This window comes from Sceloporus occidentalis, unplaced genomic scaffold, assembly GCF_023333645.1.
Source record: "Sceloporus occidentalis isolate IW3139 unplaced genomic scaffold, rSceOcc1.0.p SCAF_202, whole genome shotgun sequence".
Taxonomy (NCBI): domain Eukaryota; kingdom Metazoa; phylum Chordata; class Lepidosauria; order Squamata; family Phrynosomatidae; genus Sceloporus; species Sceloporus occidentalis.
Window position 1 is genome coordinate 510,000 of NW_028317182.1, and position 20,007 is coordinate 530,006.

Sequence of the window (20,007 nt, forward strand, 5' to 3'; positions counted from 1 at the left end):
GGGATGTCATATTGAGAAGGTGGCTAGCTTGTTTTCTGCTACTCCAGAGAATAGGATCTGGAGCAATGCAAGCAAGCTTCAGGAAAAGAGATTCCACCTCAACATTAGGAGGAACTTCCTGACAGAAAGGGCTGTTTGACAGTGGCACGCACTCCCTCAATGGAGAATAATGGAGCCCTTCTTTGTAGGCCTTTAAACAGAATCTTGATGGCCATCTGTCAGGGATGCTTTGATTGAGATTTCCTGCATGGCAGAAGGGGGGGTCGGAATGGATGGCCCTTGAGGTCTCTTCCAACTCTATGATTCTATGATTCTGAGACCACAATGGGAGAGTTTCAATCCTTCAGGCAAGGATCATAACCCTGAGGTCGCTATGGGCCAGGTCAGGTAAGGAACACCTCCCTCAAGACAATAAGCCAATCTTAATCCTTCAGGGAAGGAACATCAGACCAAAGTCACAATGAGTTAGTCTTAATCCTTCAGATAAGGAGCATCAGTCTGAGATCACAATGGGCCAGTCTCATTCATTCAGGTAAAGAGGACCAACCTGAAGTCACAATGGGCCCGTCTCAATCTCTCAAACAACAAGAATCAGCCTGAGGTCACAATGAGCCATTCAAAGTCTTTCAGGAAAGAAGCATCAGACTGAAGTCACACTTCACCAGTCTCAATTTCTCAATCTCAATGAGTGTCAGCCTGAGGTTGTAATGGACCATTATCAATCCTCCAGGTCTGGAGTGACAACAGTCCCATCTCATTCCTGCAGGTAAGGAGCACCAGCCTTAAATCACAATAGTCCCGTTTCAAACCTTCCGGTAAGGAGCATCAGAGTGAAGTCACAGTGGGCCAGTCTCAATCCTTCAGGTAAAGAGCATGAGCCTGAAGTCATAATAGTCCCATCTCAGTCTTTCAGGCAAAGAACCTCATGGTGAGATCACAACAGTCCTGTCTCAATCCTTCAGGTAAGGAGCAGCAGACGGAGGTCACAATGGGACAGTCTCAATCTCTCAGGCAAGGACCATCAGCCTGAAGCTGCAATCTGAGATCTAGAGTCAGTCCTGTGCTCAAAAAATAAAACCCATTTGAAACAAAAGAAGCTTTATTGATGAATCCAGGCAGAAACATCCATTAACACGTTTTTGCGAAGTCTGAAGTCCAAAAGAGCTTGCTCAACCCCTCCCTAAGCCAGCTCCCAATTCCCAAGCTAAAGCAACACAATCGGAGGTTGCATAGATACCAAGGTTGTGTATACTTCCCCTTCCCTTCTCCAAGTCAGCCTCACCTTGAAGAGCGGTGTTCCCAAGCCAGCTTCACTCCTCCTTGATAACCATCTCCAGCTGCAACCCCAGCCCCTCTCCAAACGCCTCCTTCATCTAAAAGCCACTCCACCTGTCTTCCTAACATTTCCCACTACATGCTTTCTATAACCCATCACTCTACACTACCTACAATGAACTACAACTATAACTCCTACTTTAACTCTAATAATCAAACCCTAATATTTTACTCTTTATGACAGAATCCTTATACCCTGTTTCTTTTTTTTATAATTTTTTATTTATTTATGATTAGCAAGACATACAAATTTTATAGAAACATAAAACACATAAAACAAATAAACATATGAAACATATTTACATTGTGATTCATTTAATTGTCATTAACTAACAAACAAATGAACAAGACATAACTAAAAAATGATATATATATATATATATATATATATATATATATATATATGTCTATACACTAGATACCTCTGTTTTACACTTCTAAATTAGGTAGACCTAGCCCCCCTTTCTCCCTTTGGTCTTGCAAATAAGTTATTCTGATTCTTGATTTTTTCCCTTGCCAGATAAAGTCTTGAATATCTTTATTCCACCGCTTGAATATTTTATTAGACGTTATGACTGGAATGGTCTGAAAAAAGAAAATCATCTTAGGGAGCACATACATTTTAATTAGTGCTATTCTTCCCAATAGTGATAGTTGTAGATTTTTCCATTTTTTCAAATTGTTTCTCACCTTATCCCAAGTTATAGTATAATTATTTTCTATTAACTCAGAATTTTTGTTTGTGATAGTAATACCTAAGTATTTTGCTTTTTTTAACAATCTTTAAATCCGTTTTCTCCTCTAATTCTTTTTCTTCTGAGTTGGACATATTTTTTGTCAAAATGACACTTTTCTGTTTGTTAATTTTTAATCCAGTCATGTCACACGCTTTCTCCAAAGTTGCCTCCATTCTAGGAATGCTGCTGATCGGATTATCTACAAATAAAACAATATCATCTGCAAAAGCTTTTAGCTTAAATTGATAATTATTAATCTGTACACCTTTAATTTGGTCATCTTCTCTAATTTTCTTTAACATAACTTCAATCATCATTATAAACAAGAGTGGGGACAAAGGGCAGCCTTGCCTTGTTCCTTTGTTAATTTTACAGCTTTCAGATCTTTCACCATTAATTATTATTTGTGCATTTTGATTTGCGTATATTGTATTAACCCAGTTTGAAAATCTTTCTCCAATTTTGCTTTGTTTTAATACCTCCTTCAAGAAGAGCCAATTAACATTATCAAATGCTTTTTCTAAATCAAGTAGTATAATACCTAGTTTCTTCTCCTTATGAAGTTCATAATATTCAATTATATTCATTAAAATTCTAGTATTTTGGTTGACGAGGGCGGGATAATAAGGACAGACAATAATAGGAACCCAGATAGAAAACATAGAAGTGTAGAAGGAGGGAAAATTTAAGAGAATATCTAACAGCCGCAAGATGGAAGAAACCAAAACATTAGTGAATAATGAAAACTATTCAGTGATAGTAGAAGAATTAAAAAAAGATAGGAATGGAGATAAAAGTAGAAATTTCTAAGAAGATTAAGGAAGAAATGCAGGAATTAAAGGATGAAATAAAGAGAGATATACAAAAAGAAATAGAAATGTTTAAAACTAGCATATCTCAAATTACAGGAGAAATTAGAAAGATAAACAAAACAATGACAGAGACACAGGAAAAGACAGCAGCGTTAGAAGAAAAAATTGGTAATCTAGAGAAAAGACAGATAGAGGAAGACTACTATAAAACAAATATAGAATTAAGGCTACAAAGAAGAGCAATTAAATTAAGAGGGGTCCAAGAACAACCTAATGAAGATCTGATGATTAGGATTGTCCCAGCATCGGCACAATTTATTGACTGGGCAGAGGTGCAGCTGGATTTGGAAATTGATAAATTGTATAGGGGTGATTCATGGGTGGCAAGAAACCATAATTTACCTAGGGATATAATGGTTTTTTTTAACAAGGGAAAGGGTAAGAGATTTGATTCTGGAGATAAATCCCTAACCCTAACCCTAACCCTAACCCTAACCCTAACCCTAACCCTAACCCTGACACGCAATGGGCCAGTCCCAATCCTTCAGGTATACAGCACCAGTCTGAAGTGACAATTCTCCCATCTCAATCTTTCAGGCAAGGAGCATGAGCCTGAGGTTGCAATGGGCCAGTCCCAATCCTTCAGGTAAAGAGCACCACCCTGAAGTCACAATAGTACCCTTTCAATCCTTCATCCAAGGAGCATCAGACTGAAGTTGCAATGGGCCAGTCTCAATCTCTCAGGCAACGAGAATCAGCCTGAGGTCACAGTGGGCCAGTCTCAATGTTTCAGGCAAGAAGCATCAGCATCAGGTTGCAATGCTCACATCTCAATCCTTCAGGTAAGCAGCATTAGCCTAAATTCACAATGGTCCCATCTCATTGCTGCAGGCAAGGAGCATCAGCCTGAAGTCACATTATGTCATGAATCCCTTTATTCATGCATTTATTCATTTAGGGATTCATGCCATAAAGGGTATAGGTTTAGGTTTAAATTAGAATTGAGATAGATGAGATTTATGGTGGGTTAAAATAATATTTTTTAATATGTGCTTTAATAGAAGATACTAGAAAGAGGTGGGGAGATCATGGCTAAAGAATGTGATTGTTTGCTAGGATTGGAATATGTGGGAATCATCCTTCTAACAGAGGCTTGGGTTTAAAAGACTGGTCTCTGTAAAAGGAGGGGGAACATATAGAGTTATTGGTATTGTTATATTGTAATGGGTTTATGCTTATTATATTTTGATATGGTATCATATTAGATTGGGATTGATGAGGTTTCATAGATAGATAGATAGATAGATAGATAGATAGATAGATAGATAGATAATGCAGTGGTTAAGAGAAGGCACATGAGAGCTTAATTGTTTTTAGAAATGCTGCCAGAATCCCAGATGGAAGGACACTGCACGGGAAAGGACTATCCAATTAATTATCTTCATTGGTTAATGGGGTGCGGTTAATTGATATGGTTACAAAAGTGATATGTTTAGACTTCCTTTCATTCCTGACAAAAAAGTCACTTCTATTGCATGTATCTTCTTCATTAAAAGTTGTTCCTTTTTCAAAGTACTGCCTTTTGTGTTGCAAGAGGGGCTGCAGTTAGGAGCCTGACAAATATCTGTCTCCCCTTCCATTCACCCTGCTTTCCCAAAAGGGCTGGAGAGCATATCAAACCAACCACAGAACCTTTCCCTGCTCTTCTGTAATGCCAGTCAAAAATAAAACACAGATAGTCCATGATCTCCTGGATGAAGAGGCTGACCTGGCTTGTTTCATGGAGACCTGGCTGGGTGATGAGAGCTCTGCCACCTGGGCTCAGGCCTTACCAGCCGGTTTCTATGTCAGTGAGCAGGTAAGGGGATGTTGCTTTGGTCCATGAAGACAATCTTGCTTTGGCCAGGATACCTATCCGTAAGATGGACCACATTGAATGTATTTACCTCAGCTTAAAGACTAGGGAAGGTCAGGGGATTCTGTGGGTTTACTGTCCGCCCCGTTATTTAACAGACTCCCTAGCAGAGCTGACACAACTGGTCTCGGAGCTGCTGCTGGAGTCGCCTAGGCTTTTAGTCCTGGGCGACCTCAACGTCCCCCTCGAGGCCGGTTTAACGAACATATCTGGTGCAGATCGGGAGTCCATGATCAGCATGACAAACATGGGCCTTTCCCAGATAGTCTCTGAGCCCACGCACTGTGCAGGTCATACTCTCGATGTGGTCTTCTGTACGGAACAGGCACATCCATGGGCGGAGGTAGTCAATATCTCCGCATTGTCATGGACCATAGATCATAGGTCAAGGTCAGGCTGAAGGCCAATATTCTGGGGGTGGAGGACCTATTAAAATGGTCTGCCCTCGAAGGTTGATGGAACCCACAAGGTTCCAAGAGGCCTTAGAGTCTTTGAAGGCTGATAATGCCAGTGATTCTGTTGCAGCTCTGGTCAATACTTGGAACAACGGTCTTAGCAGAGCTATAGACACTATCGCTTCCAAGTGCCCTTTCCAACCCGCTTCAAATCACAATTTGTGGTATACTCAAGATCTCAAAATAATGAAGGGGGCTGGACAACAGCTATAGCGCCGCTGGCAGAAATATCGACCCATACCTGATAAGAGTTTTTTTTTAAAAAATCCTATGGAGTGGCAATAGATGCAGATAAGAAGTCCTTCTATTCTGCATTTATTAAGTCTGCAAAGTCTCGTCCTGCAGAGCTATTCAGGGCGGTAAGGGACTTGGCTTAAATGTCCCCCTTTATTAGAACTCCTTATTGGAACCTACAAAAGCCTGCTCTGATGCTTTTAATAACTACTTTGCAGACAAAGGCGGGATACAGACGGGCAAAAAGGGGTGTGTTCATGACGTCATGAAGGTATAGCCTTCAGACGGCCCTTACCTGAATGCCGTCATGAACACGCCGCCCGCACGCCCCAAGCGGGAAGAAGCGGCATTAAAAAGGTGCCGCTTTTTTCCGCTTCTTTTCTATATAGTGCGCAGCTGCACATCTCCGTCTATAAGCTGCTGCACCGGTACGCCAGAATTGCTACGCCGCTAATTTATGTTGCCCATTTAAAAGCTCCGTGTCTGCTGCGTCGCATAATGAGTCGGGGTCCTGGAACATGCGCAGTTTGCAGTCAGGCTTTAATTGCAGCATCAGATGCCATGCAGATGTGGAAGCTGCAGCACAGTTGCAGCGCATTTTAAGACTCGTAACCCTAACCCTAACCCTAACCCTAACCCTAACCCTAACCCTAACCCTAACCCTAACCCTAGAGCAACATGTACGCATGCGCTGCTAGAATTGTGGAAAGTTTGGAATTTAAAGTGAACCCCTACACATATTCCTGTGCCATTTTCACCTAACAATAAAAAAAGCTAAAACTTTAAATATTTAGATATGTACAAGGGAGGTGATGGGGGATGGCAGGGGGACAGCGGTGGCAGCGGCGACAGCTGTGGCTGTGCATTGCAGATTCAGCAGGAGCGCGGGGATCAAAGGAGAGGAGGCATCAATGATGCTGGTGACATTGGCAACGTGCAAGCGGACAAGGATGCCAACACCAGCTGATCACCAGCTGGCAGGAGACCACCATTGTTCTTGGGCAGGACGGGGGGAAAAGTTTAAAGGGGCCTGGGTGCTTTAAATGTGCACGTATGCTTTCTGCCGCCGGTGCTGAGCGCCGCAGCTGCCCAGCTGCGCATCCACCAGCCAGCAAAAGAAAAAAAAAAGCCCCGTTTTTGGCTGCCCGTGCGGAAGCTGCCTCTCTCTTTGCGGCGTCCTCCGAGGCGGCGGTATGGAAGCTACGGGTCAGAAACGGCCCCAGGTGAGGTGTCTTCACTGCCCCCCGTGTGGAAGCCCCATCCACCTTAGCCAGGCCCCCAGGGCGGGCGGTCTGGAGGCTCCGTATTCAGCAGAATACACCTCCAAGACGTCTTCCCCTGCCCGTCTGTATCCCGCTGAAATCTCTCAGTTAAGAGCTGATTTGGATTCTAGATCAATTTGAGTCAGTTAGTACAGAGGATGTGGACAAGCTCCTTGGGAGTACGAAAAGACGACTTGCTCTTTTGATCCTTGACCGTCTTGGCTGGCTGTCCAGGGGGGAGATACCATCAAGATGCTGCTAAATACATAACTAATGCATCTTTCAGGGAAGGCTGTCTTCCATCTTGCCTCAAAGAGGCGGTGGTTAAACCACTTCTAAAAAAGCCTTCCCTTGACCCCCTGGACAGAAACAATTACCGGCCAGTTTGGCTCTTACCATTCTTAGGCAAGGTAATCGAGAGGGCAGTCGCCATTCAACTCCAAGCAGTCTTGGAAGAAACGGATTTTCTAGATCCATTTCAAACCAGATTTAGGATGGGTTACGGAGTTGAGACGGCCATGGTCCATCTTGGGATCGAAAACGCTTTGAAAAGGGGAAGTGTGGTCCTGCTGGTACTCTTGGACCTCTCAGCGGCCTTCAATACCATTGACCACGGTATCCTTCTGGAACGCCTGGGAGAGTTGGGAATTGGGGGCACTGCTATCCAGTGGTTCAGGTCCTACATCTCTGGCAATTCCAGATGGTGTCGCTTGAGGACAGTTGTTCGTCCAAGAAGGAGCTCAATTCGGGCGTCCCACAAGGCGCGACTCTGTCCCCAAAGCTATTCAACATTTACATGAAGCTGCTGGGTGAGATCATCCAGAGACATGGGGCGGGATGTGATCAATATGCTGACGACACCCAAATATATTTCTCTATGTCTCAGACTGATGCAGTGATGAAGGATGGCGTCTCTCCTCTGAATGCCTGTCTTAATGCGGCAATGGACTGGATGAGGGAAAACAAACTCAAATTGAATCCAGGTAAAATGGAGGAACTTGTAATAGGAACCCCTAATCCAGGAATGGAGTTGTGTCAGGCAGTTCTGGATGGGGTCACACTTCCCCTGAAAGACTCTGTCTACAGTTTGGGAGTGCTCCTGGATTCATCACTTCGTCTGATGGCTCAGGTGGATGCAAAGGACAGGAGCACTTGTTATCAGCTTCGGGTGATGCGCCAACTGCGCCGCTTCCTGGAGCAGGGAGACCTTGAAACAGTAGTACATGCGCTGGTCATCTCTCGGCTCGACTTCTGTAACACATTCTACATAGGGCTACCCTTGTGCCAAGTTCAGAAACTTCAACTGGAACAGAATATGGCAGCCAGGTTGGTTACAGGCACTTCTAGAACTGTCCACATTACACCGGTTCTTAAATCCCTCCACTGGCTGCCCATTAGTTTCTGGGCAAGATACAAGGTGTTGCTTTTAACCTTTAAAGCACTACATGGCTTGAGTCCTGACTACTTGAGGGAGTGTCTCCTCCCATACAATCCACCCGCAGACTCAGGTCCTCTGGTAAGAACCTGCTACAACTCAAGAAGTCAAGACTTTCAGCATTGACCCAGAGGTCCTTCTCGTCATCCGCTCCCAGTCTCTGGAACGACCTCCGGATGAGATCCGTCATATTTCCACCTTGGAAGCCTTTAGAAAGGCTATTAAGATGGATGTCTTCTGGCAGGCCTTTCCAGACTAGATTAGATCTATTGACTTGCCTCCCCCTCCCCCTGACCCTTACTCTTGCCACCGTTACTCCACCGAAAAATGTTGCTTCCAATGATATTGAACCCTATCCTGTGTGATGCTTTCTATTTGGCACAAAACTCTTCCCCAAATGAGGCATCAGAAGGAAGGGTCTCTCCTCTGCCCCAATTTCCAGGAGGGAGGGGGCTCCTCAAAGCCCTTTTTACCTTTGGATCCCCCTCCCCTCCATGGCCACGCCTCTCTCCAAGGGACCCCCTGCCCTCTTTTCTCATAATAACCCCCCAAGTACATGGGACCCAAAGAATATCCGAGTACGGGGCAGGGAAGGAAAGGGGGAGAGGAGGCCTGGCAGTCCCCCCTGCCTTTCTTGGGGGGGGGGGCGAAGAGGGGCTTCCTTCCTTCTAATAACCACGCAAGGGCCCCCCAGAAGATGGTCCAGCCATTCCTCTGAATGAACGAGGGCTCTCCCCACTTCCCTCCCTCCTCAGAACAGACTGTGAGGGCAGCTATGGCTTCAGGGGCTGAGTCTGTGCATGCACATATGGCCTCAAAGGCTCCTCCTCAGCATGTGCAGGGATTGCCAGGGCCTAGATGCTGCTGCTTATTCTGCTGGCAGCCTTTGCGGGAAAGGAAGGTATGTGCCAAGGGTTCAGCGGCCTCCACTTCCTTCCTTCTTTTCTTCATTTGAGGAGACTGCAATGGAGCCCAAGGTGCAGAGCTGGACTCAGGAGAGAAAGGCAGGAAAGGAAGGCTCTAGTTGGGGAATATAACTCTCTCTGTGTATCGTGTGTGTGTGTGTGTGTGTGTGTGTGTGTGTGTGTGTGCAAATTCAGAACTTCTGTGCATCAAAGAGTCCCGTGTGTTGAAATAGCAAAGGACTTTATTGAGAACACATAGAAATTCAGTGTTTAAGCCAGAACTGCCCACTCTAAGCCAAACAATACATTAAAACCCCAAAACCTAAAACATCACCCTCTTCCAAACCTAGCCCCCACCTCCAATTCCCACAGTCTATGCCCCACAGGTAACAAGACCCCTTTTGGCATTTCCACAAACTAGCTCATCCTGTTAATACCGGCCTCCAACTTTCTTCAGCCAACATCCCACACATTGCAAAAGCTATCATTCCCATAACTATTCTAGACAGCTGTAACAAATCCCAGCCCCGCATCTAACTAACTTATACCACGACCCACAATCCCCAGCCAAATTTACAACCCAAAGTAATTATCTATACTATTAGCAATGAAACCTAAATTTAACAACATACAACCTTAAAACATAAAGACACATATGGACAGACAAACTTTAAAAGCAAAATCACAAGGGCCTTTTCTTATCACCACAGGATTTAAAATATATATTTTTGTATTCCTTATTGACAAATATAATGTTAGTCTACTGCTGGGATTTGTGTTGCTTCTCTCCTGTGTGGACTCTCTGATGTCTCACTAGGTGTGACTTTGTAGAAAAACATTTCCCACAATGCTGGCATTTGAATGGTTTCTCTCCAGTGTGGATTCTCTGATGTTTCACTAGGACTGACTTTGAATAAAAACATTTCTCACAATGCTGGCATATGAATGGTTTCTCTCCAGTGTGGATTCTCTGATGTTTCTCTAGGTCTGACTTCGAATGAAAACATTTCTCACAATGCTGGCATTTGTATGGCTTCTCTCCTGTGTGGACTCTCTGATGTTTCACTAGGTTGGACTTCTGAGAAAAACCTTTCCCGCAATGCTGACATTTGTATGGCTTCTCTCCAGTGTGGATTCTCTGATGTTTCACTAGGACTGACTTTGAAAAAAAACATTTCTCACAATGCTGGCATATGAATGGTTTCTCTCCAGTGTGGATTCTCTGATGTTTCACTAGGTCTGACTTCGAATAAAAAAATTTCTCACAATGCTGGCATTTGTATGGCTTCTCTCCTGTGTGGACTCTCCGATGCATGACAAGGACTGACTTGTAGGCAAAACATTTCCCACAATGCTGGCATTTGTATGGCTTCTCTCCTGTGTGGACTCTCTGATGTTTCACTAGGTTGGACTTCTGAGAAAAACATTTCCCGCAATGCTGACATTTGTATGGCTTCTCTCCAGTGTGGATTCTCTGATGTTTCACTAGGTCTGACTTCGAATAAAAACATTTCTCACAATGCTGGCATATGAATGGTTTCTCTCCAGTGTGGATTCTCTGATGTTTCACTAGGACTGACTTTGAATAAAAACATTTCTCACAATGCTGGCATATGAATGGTTTCTCTCCTGTGTGGACTCTCTGATGTTTCACTAGGACTGACTTTGAATAAAAACATTTCTCACAATGCTGGCATTTGTATGGCTTCTCTCCTGTGTGGACTCTCTGATGTGTCACTAGGTCTGACTTCCGAGAAAAACATTTCCCACAATGCTGGCATTTGTATGGCTTCTCTCTTTTGTGGACTCTCTCATGCATCAATAGGTTTGACTTCTTAGAAAAACATTTCCCACAATGGTGGCATTTGTGTGGCTTCTCTCCTGTGTGGAATATCTGATGTGTCACTAGGTTTGGCTTCTGAGAAAAACATTTCCCACAATGCTGGCATTTGTATGGCTTCTCTCCAGTGTGGACTCTCTGATGTGTCACTAGGTGTGGCTTTGAAGAAAAACCTTTCCCACAATGCTGGCATTTGTACGGCTTCTCTCCTGTGTGGACTCTCTGATGTGTCAGTACGTATGACTTCCAAGAAAAACCTTTCCCACAATGCTGGCATTTGAATGGCTTCTCTCCTGTGTGGACTATTCCATGCATGACAAGGACTGACTTGTAAGCAAAATATTTCCCACAGTGCTGGCATTTATGTGACTTCTTTCTTGTGTGGACTCTCTCTTGACTGACAAATTCTTCTGTAAAGGAGGACAATGACAGGCGAGACTGAATCTCAGTGTTAAGGGAGGAAAGTGTTACCCCAAGAGTTAGCCCCACATTCACCCCTCCCTATTTCAGATTAAATTAATAAAGTTGGTGTGAGTGACCTGAGCATGGCCCTGTTCTGGATGCCACCAAATCCATATAATGACTGTATGCTTACTCATAGGAGCTACCAAAAAGAGATTGAAGGGGAAGTGCCATGAGGAAATCAGTAGAAGCAGATAGTCAGACCATTGAAAAATATTCCATTAAATATATGTAAAACTATTTTAACTGAAAAGTGGCATCATTTCCTGTGAGACTGCCATAGAGTGTTGTGTCAGAGCACATGGCATGATGCAAGCTAACTACAGAGGATGCTTCATGCTGTGTGGCACCAGGAGATGCCTCACAACCAATACAGTATACAGCTCACATGTGGATTGATGTGGGTTGGAGTTGTATGTAGAAGAGATTGTGAAGTGGATGGAAGTCAGAGAGGAGACCTGGTAAATATTTGTTTTATATTGCAACTCAAGCTAAAGAACCTCTAAGGACTTGGAGTAAATCAACTGTGTCTGTGAGTTATTTTTAAGTGTGGAAAGTGGTTAGTGCATTGCCAATACCTATATCTGGAGATTTGCTTCTGTACTCTGCAATGTTATTGTTGAGCTCTGCGAGTGTCACCTTCAGACTGTGATATACATTGGCTTGTGAATGGGACCAGAATTCAGAGCCAAGAAGGACCTAAGAGCCGGTGTGACAATCCTTTTTGGCTGAAGTATTTCCAACAAGCACCCATTGCATTTATTTCAGTTTCAGACAATTCTTTCCCCACCCAGGAAACCTCCTAAAGCAATTTAAACCTTTTCGAATGCTCGGTTTCTGCCCCCAAGCAACAATTTCAGTATAAATATCAGTCCCAACTGGCTGTTCTTCAGCATCAGTCCAGTTGCAGACAGACACTCCACTGGTTTACATTGCTAAACACCTCATTACAATCGCCAGCCCCACTTGCCATTGGAGTTACTGACTTCTCTTCCCTTTCTGGACCCTCAGCAATTGGAATCAAGATCCATCTAGATAATGTATTACCATTAGCAAAGCCTTACACTATTCACCACTCCCACTTTTGTTACCCAGTTCTTGTGTGTGTGTGAACACCTATATGTGTACATGTGTGTGTGTCTGCGTGCATTTTTCTTTCCCCTAAATAAAACACAAAACCCTATTTGAAATGCCTCTGGAGTTCTGTGTGCTTTCAGGCCTGGTATAGTTGGGATGAATCCCGAGGTCACTGTTGCCTCAATCTCTCCTTTGAGCTAAGTATGAAATTCCCCTAAAAGTATAGCACTTGTGGGTGTCCTCCCCAGACTCCAGCATTTCGAGTGACAAAGGGCCTCTGGAATCAACCACAGAGCTAAGAAAGCTCAGGTTGGAAAAGAAGCATTAGAGAAAAAGGAATGTTTGTGTTACCCTTTCCTCTCTTCATAGACATTGCTCATAATTGCTAAATGGAACCCTTAATATGAATGAAACAAAGGGCCTGATTTCGAGTTCAGTTCTTAAGTTCAGTGCTCTACATGGGGCTACCTTGGTACCAAGTTCGGAACCTTCAGTTAGTTCCAAACGCGGCAGCCAGATTGGCCACTGAAACATCTAGGTCAGACCGTATAACACCAGTTCTAAAATCTCTACATTGGCTGCCAATTAGCTTCCGGGCGCAATACAAAGTGTTGGTTATTACCTTTAAAGCCCTACATGCCTTGGGCCCGAGCTACTTGAGGGAAGGCCTCTCCCTACACAATCTGCCCCACACTCTCAGAACAGCTGGGAAGAATCTATTAGATTACCAAAGGTCAGGCAAAGAACAACTTCACACAGAGCGTATATAGCCATGGCCACCAAGTTATGGAACAACTTGCCGGAGGAGATCCGTCTTATCACCACCTTGGATTCTTTCAAGAAAGCACTTAAGACGGATCCCTTCCGGAAGGCTTACCCACCCGACCTCTTGTAAAGAACTTAAGGAAAAATCCCACTTCTGATCACAATTGTGCATTTTAAACAATGTTTTTATTCGTCCTGAATTGAGTTTTAGGTGACTTGTTGTTTTACTGTGTGTAAATTGTATGCTATTGTTGTTTTATGGCTATTTTAAGGTTGTAATACCACCTCAATCCTGTAGGAGATGGGTGAAATACAAATAAAACTTATTATTAGTATTATCATCATCATCATCATCATCATCATCATCATTATCTGTCCAGTTGGTGGCTGCCTCCCAATCCCCAAGGCCTCTCTCCTGGCCCTTCCCAGAGGTCCCTTCCTCTTTGCACAGAGCTAGGCGATCCTGGCTTTACTCCTGCCTTCCCCTACTGGCTCCCAGAGGCCTAGAATGATAGAGTTGGAAGAGACCACAAGGGCCATCCAGTCCAAACCTATTCTGCCATGCTGGAATCAAAGCATCCCTGACAGATGGCCATCCAACCTCTGTTTGAAGACCTCTAAGGAAATAGACTCCACTAAAATCTCCGATGGAGCTTGTTCCACTGTTGAACAGACTTTACTGTCAGGAAGTAAGGTCTGTTCAAGTAATGTTGAGGTGAAATCTCTTTTATTGCAGTTTGCATCCATTGTTCCGTGTTCTAGTCTCTGGAGCAGCAGAAGCTTGACATTCCTTCAAATATTTAAACAGGGCTATCATATAACCTCTTAACCTTCTCTTCTCCAGGCTAAACATCCCCAGCTCCCTAAGGCATTCCTCGTAGGGCATGGTTTCCAGACTGTTCACCATTTTAGTTGCCCTCCTTTGGACACGCTCATTTCTCCACATTCTTTTTGAATTGTTGTGCCCAGTATTCCAGGTGGGGCCTGACCAAAGCAGAATAGAGTAGCACTATTACTTCCCTTGATCTATACACTATACTTCAATTGATTAAGCCTAAAATTGATCGGCCTTGTAGGCTGCTGCACAGCACTGTTGACTCATGTTCAACTTGTGTTCTACTTGGACTGCTAGATATCTTTCAAACGTAGTTGCATTCAGCCAGGTGTCCCCCATCTGTGCATTTCATTTTTCCGCCCTAAGCCTGATCCCCTTCCCTTCCTCCCTCTGTTCTCTCTCTTGCCCATCTGCACTGCTTCCGCATTTCAGCCTCACCATCTCTTTCCTGCCTTTCTGTTTTTCACATTCGCTCCTTCGCTCTATCACAGACACACCCATTTATTTGATGTATAAAAGGGACACTTTGAGGCTCATTGTTTGATAAAGGCAGGATAATCCATATACAAATAACTCATTGGGAAAGGCAGAGCAATGGGGCTGGGACCTGAACTCCAATTTTGGTGAGGATCAAGCACCAGGGAGCAGCCTTAAAACAGCCTTAAGACATCTCTAAGACAGGGATGGTCTACTGTTGGGGACTGGGGGGGGGCGTCACATTGGCCCCCTGGAAATCTCAGGGAAAACCGCACATTGTATTACCTTAAAATAGGAATAATGTTTTGACCCTCAGTATCCCATTGCATCTGTTTGGAGAAGTGGAGGCCATTTTGACACTGTTGGGCCCTCTCTGAGCCACTGAAGGGCCAAGGGAGGGCTTTTCCCCAAGAAGCCTCTCCAGAGCCTCAAAAGACTGGAAGAGGGCAAAAAAAGGTAGGAAACATACTCAGAGATGTGCTGAGTACCATTTGGGTGAGAAATTCATTAATCTCCATGCTGTCATCCCACAAAATCCTAGAATTGGTGTGATATCTGGTGCCAGAACTAAGTCTCAGAATTAGAAAGTCCTTTGCTTGCACCAAAAGGTTTATTGAGAAACTCCGGCAGAAGTGTCCATTAACACATCTAAGCAGTCTCTGAAGCTTCGAAACCTTTTTCCTCCGTCATTAACTATCTTCACACTCCTCCCTTTTCTTCCCCCTTCAGCCCCTAAACAGCTCGGGTACCTCTTGCCTTCTCCTCCACCGTTCATATACGCCTCTCCCCTCAGGGACATGTCTGCCACCCAAAACTCACAAACCAGTCAGTTAAGAGCCTCCCCAACTGCTTCCTTTCCCCAAGCCGCTCTAGGCCCCACTATCCTTACTTAAAACTACCAACATTTAAACTACTAACAATTCACCCTGAAACCGCAATACCATTCTGGATGAACCACAGAAGATGGTTCTGACAATTGGCAGTTTACAATGGGGTATTTAGAATCCTTATAAAGTGGAGAGCAATAGAGCCTCACTAAACTACAAATTCAAATATTCTACAGATGTTGCTATCACAATTAAACTACGCTTGACAGGGATCTAGGACTCCTAGTAGACCACAAGTTCAACAGGGGGAAACAGTGTGATGCAGGAGCTAAAAAGGCCAATGTGATTCTAGGGTGCATCAATACAAGTATAGTTTCTAGATCAAGGGAAGTAATAGTGCCACTCTATTCAGCTTTGGTCAGGCCTCACCTGGAATAATACTGTGTCCAGTTCTGGGCTCTACAATTCAAAAAGGATGTTGAAAAGTTGGAACATGCCCAGAGGAGGGCAACTAAAATGATGAAGGATCTGGAAACCATCAAGCCCTATGAGGAGCAGCTTAGAGAGCTGGGTATGTTTGCCCTGGAGAAAAGAAAATTAACAGCGGATATGATATCCATGTTTATATATTGGAAAGGGTCGTATTGAGGATGGAGCAAGCTTGCTTTCTGCTGCTACAGAGAAAAAGAGACACCACAATGGATGCAAGTCACAGAGAAAGAGTTCCCACCTAAACATTAGGAGGAACTTAGGGACAGTAAGAGCTCTTTGGCAGTGGAATATACTCCCTTAGAGTTTGGTGGAGTCCTCTTCTTTGGAGGTCTTTAAACAGAGGCTGGATGGTGCTTGGAATGTGTATTCCTGCATGGCAAAAGGGGGTTGAACAGGATGGCCCTTGTGGTCTATTACAACTCTGTGATTCTATAATGCTAGTGGATTCCAGTTCCTTACCCACAGAGGCCACATTCTCATAATTCTCCATCATTATGTAATTGTACATATGTCTCTGCTTCTTCGTCAAAAGTTTCCATTCATCCTCGGTGAAATATACCGCCACATCCGCAAAGGTCACCTGCAACAGAAAATAGCCCTCATCCACAGAGATATTAAGCAAAAGGGGAGGAAAGCACATGGTGCATCCAAATATTTTTTGATCACTAGAATTAAGTCCAGGAAATAAATTTTAAATGCCGTCAGCCAGAAAAAAGCTACTGCCTTTGAGATCCAGTTTGTCTTGAATCTTTTCAATATAATATACAATATAATACATAATATAATTTAGGCCATGGCTGGGAAATTGATAATGGATTAGGATACTCACTGTCCCAACACATACAGTACATTTAGCCACCAAAGAATCATGGTGCATTTAGACATTTCTTGCCAAATCTGAGAGGCAAATATCATTTTTTATAACAGTTCTGGGGAGCACTCTGGGCTTGAGGGCCACTGGGCCCACCCCATATTTAGATCCAGAGATGTTTTCCCATATCCCCCAACATTTTGCAGATTGGAAAAGCAAGACACATATGGACAAACAACCCAAAAAGCAGTGAAGATGGCCAAAGTTGTTTATGAGGAAGATCACACAAGCTACGAAGTTTCCTTCTGCTTCAGCCTCCTGGAAAGGGCCATATCCTCCTTCTTTCCTCTCCTCTCCCCACTTTTGAGTTGATGGGCTACAAACTCAATTGCCCTCAGGAACTGAAGAGAGCTGAGAAACAGGAAACGTAGGAGGAGGAGAGAGCAACCAGGACATTTTTAAAAGCCCCTGAAATAATGAGGTGACAGAGGATTAACCAGGACTCTCTGCCAAACTCGGACAGTATTTTATTTGCTTCCTTTCATAAATTGGCCCAGCAGTGACGCAGATGAAGATAATAGGATAGTGACTCACCAAAGAGCTGTTGTACCTCGGCAGCCTCTTTCTGTTGGAGCCCAACTTCCTCTGCTTGGCCTCTGTGTTGGCCATCAGGTGGGCAGGGGGTCCTGGTAGCCCTGCACTTGGTCACTTCCAGCAAGAGAGTCCCCAAAGCCGTGCACAAGGAGGCCGAGATGAAGGTCCTGAGAAAAGGGACCAAGGTTAGGATTGGCTTTGCAAGAAACCCTGCAGCACTCAAAGAGACAGAGAACAGCATCCTGCTGGTGACATATGCAGGTGACATATGCCTCCTTTGGGCCGATGCAGAGCTGGGCATCCCCTTCCTCCCTCTGCACCAAACAAAACACCCTGGACCTAGCATAGATTCACTGCAGCTCCCCTACACAACAGATACTCCATGCCTTATTAGAGTTGTGGGGGATTAGCGGATGGGGAATTGGAGAGGGCCCTGATTATGTCCCCGTAGCTAGATGTGAAATGAGTACATCATAAATAAATAAATGAATAAATACATGAATCATCTGCTGAAACCTTCTGAGTTCACCAGTGCTTTTCCCCATCATCAGCTCCTTTCCCAAGAAGGCTGCATCCGCACTATAGAAATAAGGCACTTTGACACCGCTTTAACCACTCAGTGCTATGGAACCCTGGGATTTTACCTTGGGACACTTAGCCTTCTCTGCCAGAGAGCTCTCATGCCACAATAAACTGCAAATCCCAGGATTCCATAGAATGGAGCCAGGAGAGTTAAAGTGGTTTCGAACTGGATTATTTCTGTAGTGCAGATAAAGCCTGAGTCAGTTGTAAAAGGGTAGAAGCACCCATGTCTTCTTTTTAGCCTCCTAATAATGGTTTTCCTTTAAAAAAATAAGTAGTTTGTTTTAGTCTATAATCCTCATTTTTGTTGTTGTTGTTTGTTTGTTTCATTCTTGGTAATATGAGTTATTCTGGTCTGTCTCCTTCCTTTTTGCCTGAAAATCTATTAATAAGGAAACTGGGAAGACTTTTAAAACCTCCCAAAGGAGCCACTTTTGGCCTTGTTTGGGGGACAAGCCTCCTCTTAGAAGCCAAAGCCCAATGTTTGTGAAGAATAAAAATAATAAGGCTTGTATTAAAACTATCCTCCCATTTCTGATCCCTTTTGAAACCTATGTTCCTCAGAAGGAGCAGAGCTGTGTAATAAGAAAACCCTCTCAGAAAAGAGACACAAAAGACACACAAAGAGACACATTTCCTTCCTTTTGGCCCAAGGAGCCTGGCCTCCTTCTGACTCTGGACCCTCAGGAGAGAAAGAGAGGACTCTGTTCAACTGAGGCCTCAGAGAAGGTTCTGGAACATTATTCCCCACAGTCACAAGCAGCACAAAATGGCCCCTAGAACACAAAATGGCTGCCTCTGCCGCAGCGCTGGCAGTTGTCAGTTTTAGGCCTTCAGGGAACCCAAAATGGGGGATGAAAGGGCCCCAAAGTCAGAAAGGACCCAAATAGCATTTCCAAACCTTAACAATACCTAAACGTTTTCCTGATGTGATGATATAGAGACTCCCTGAGATTATCTTTATAAATAAATCTTTATAAGCCTTTATAAATAAATACATAAAATTTAATAATAATAATAAGCAACAACCAAAAAGTATTCTGCCCAGGAATTGCTGCTGCTTCTTCTTCTTCTTCTTCTCCTCCTCCTCCTCCTCTTCCTCAGGCCCTTCCTCTAAAGCCTTTCTCCTCCTCCTCCTCCTCAGATCCTTCCTCTATGCCTTCCTCCTCCTCCTCAGGCCCTTCTTCTAAGTCTTCCTCCTCCTCAGATCCTTCCTCTATGCCTTCCTCCTCCTCCTCAGGCCCTTCTTCTAAGTCTTCCTCCTCCTCAGATCCTTCCTCTATGCCTTCCTCCTCTTCCTCCTCCTCAGGCCCTTCCCCTAAGCCTTCCTCCTCCTCAGATCCTTCCTCTATGCCTTCCTCCTCTTCCTCCTCAGACCCTTCCCCTAAGCCTTCCTCCTCTTCCTCCTCCTCAGGCCCTTCCTCTAAGCCTTCCTCCTCAGATCCTTCCTCTATGTCTTCCTCTTCTTCTTCTTCCTCTTCAGGCCCTTCCCCTAAGACTTCCTCCTCTTCTTCCTCCTCAGGCCCTTTCTCTAAGCCTTCCTCCTCAGATCCTTCCTCTATGTCTTCCTCCTCTTCCTCTTCCTCCTCAGGCCCTTCCCCTAAGCCTTCCTCCTCCTCAGGCCCTTCCTCTAAGCCTTCCTCCTCAGATCCTTCCTCTATGTCTTCCTCCTCTTCCTCTTCCTCCTCAGGTTCTTCCCCTAAGCCTTCCTCCTCTTCCTCCTCCTCAGACCCTTCCTCTAAGCCAGAGGTTCCCAAACTTTTTTTTCTCGTAGACCACTTTCAAAATTTTGCTGGTTTCGGTGGAACTCCTGCTGCTACATTTCTACCATATTTATTATTATTATTATTATTATTATTATTATTATTAACCTTTATTTATAAAGTGATCAAAAATGTGAAGATTAGATCTAACGATGGAAATTTGTGTCGCGGCTGAGTTCCAAGCCTAATTTCGGAGTGGTAAAAATAAAAATAAAAATAGTATATTTTCTTGTGTTCTGTTTATTAAAATAATATGATTACAGACTTAATAGAATTAAAATTAAACATTAATAATGTAACATAACTTCAACAATGCAAATCAACAAAAAATAGTCATAATTTTAATGGAAGAAATGTACTTGATGGATTCACAGCAAATTATCAATATTTGG

General features: G+C 43.9%; 2 protein-coding genes across 2 annotated transcripts in view; both read right to left on the minus strand.

The window, feature by feature from the left end:
* The window catches only part of LOC149278062 (uncharacterized), a 498,960-nt gene that overhangs the window by 159,273 nt on the left and 319,680 nt on the right, over positions 1-20,007 (minus strand). The gene's annotated exons all lie outside the window — the stretch shown is intronic.
* LOC149278066 (uncharacterized) lies at positions 682-17,240 on the minus strand. Its single transcript, XM_089502423.1, has 3 exons — positions 16,325-17,240; positions 10,105-11,340; positions 682-809 (listed from the first exon to the last, which is right to left on the minus strand). The coding sequence occupies exons 1-3, from the start codon at positions 16,503-16,505 to the stop codon at positions 682-684; spliced, it is 1,545 nt and encodes a 514-aa protein (XP_089358549.1). The 5' UTR covers positions 16,506-17,240.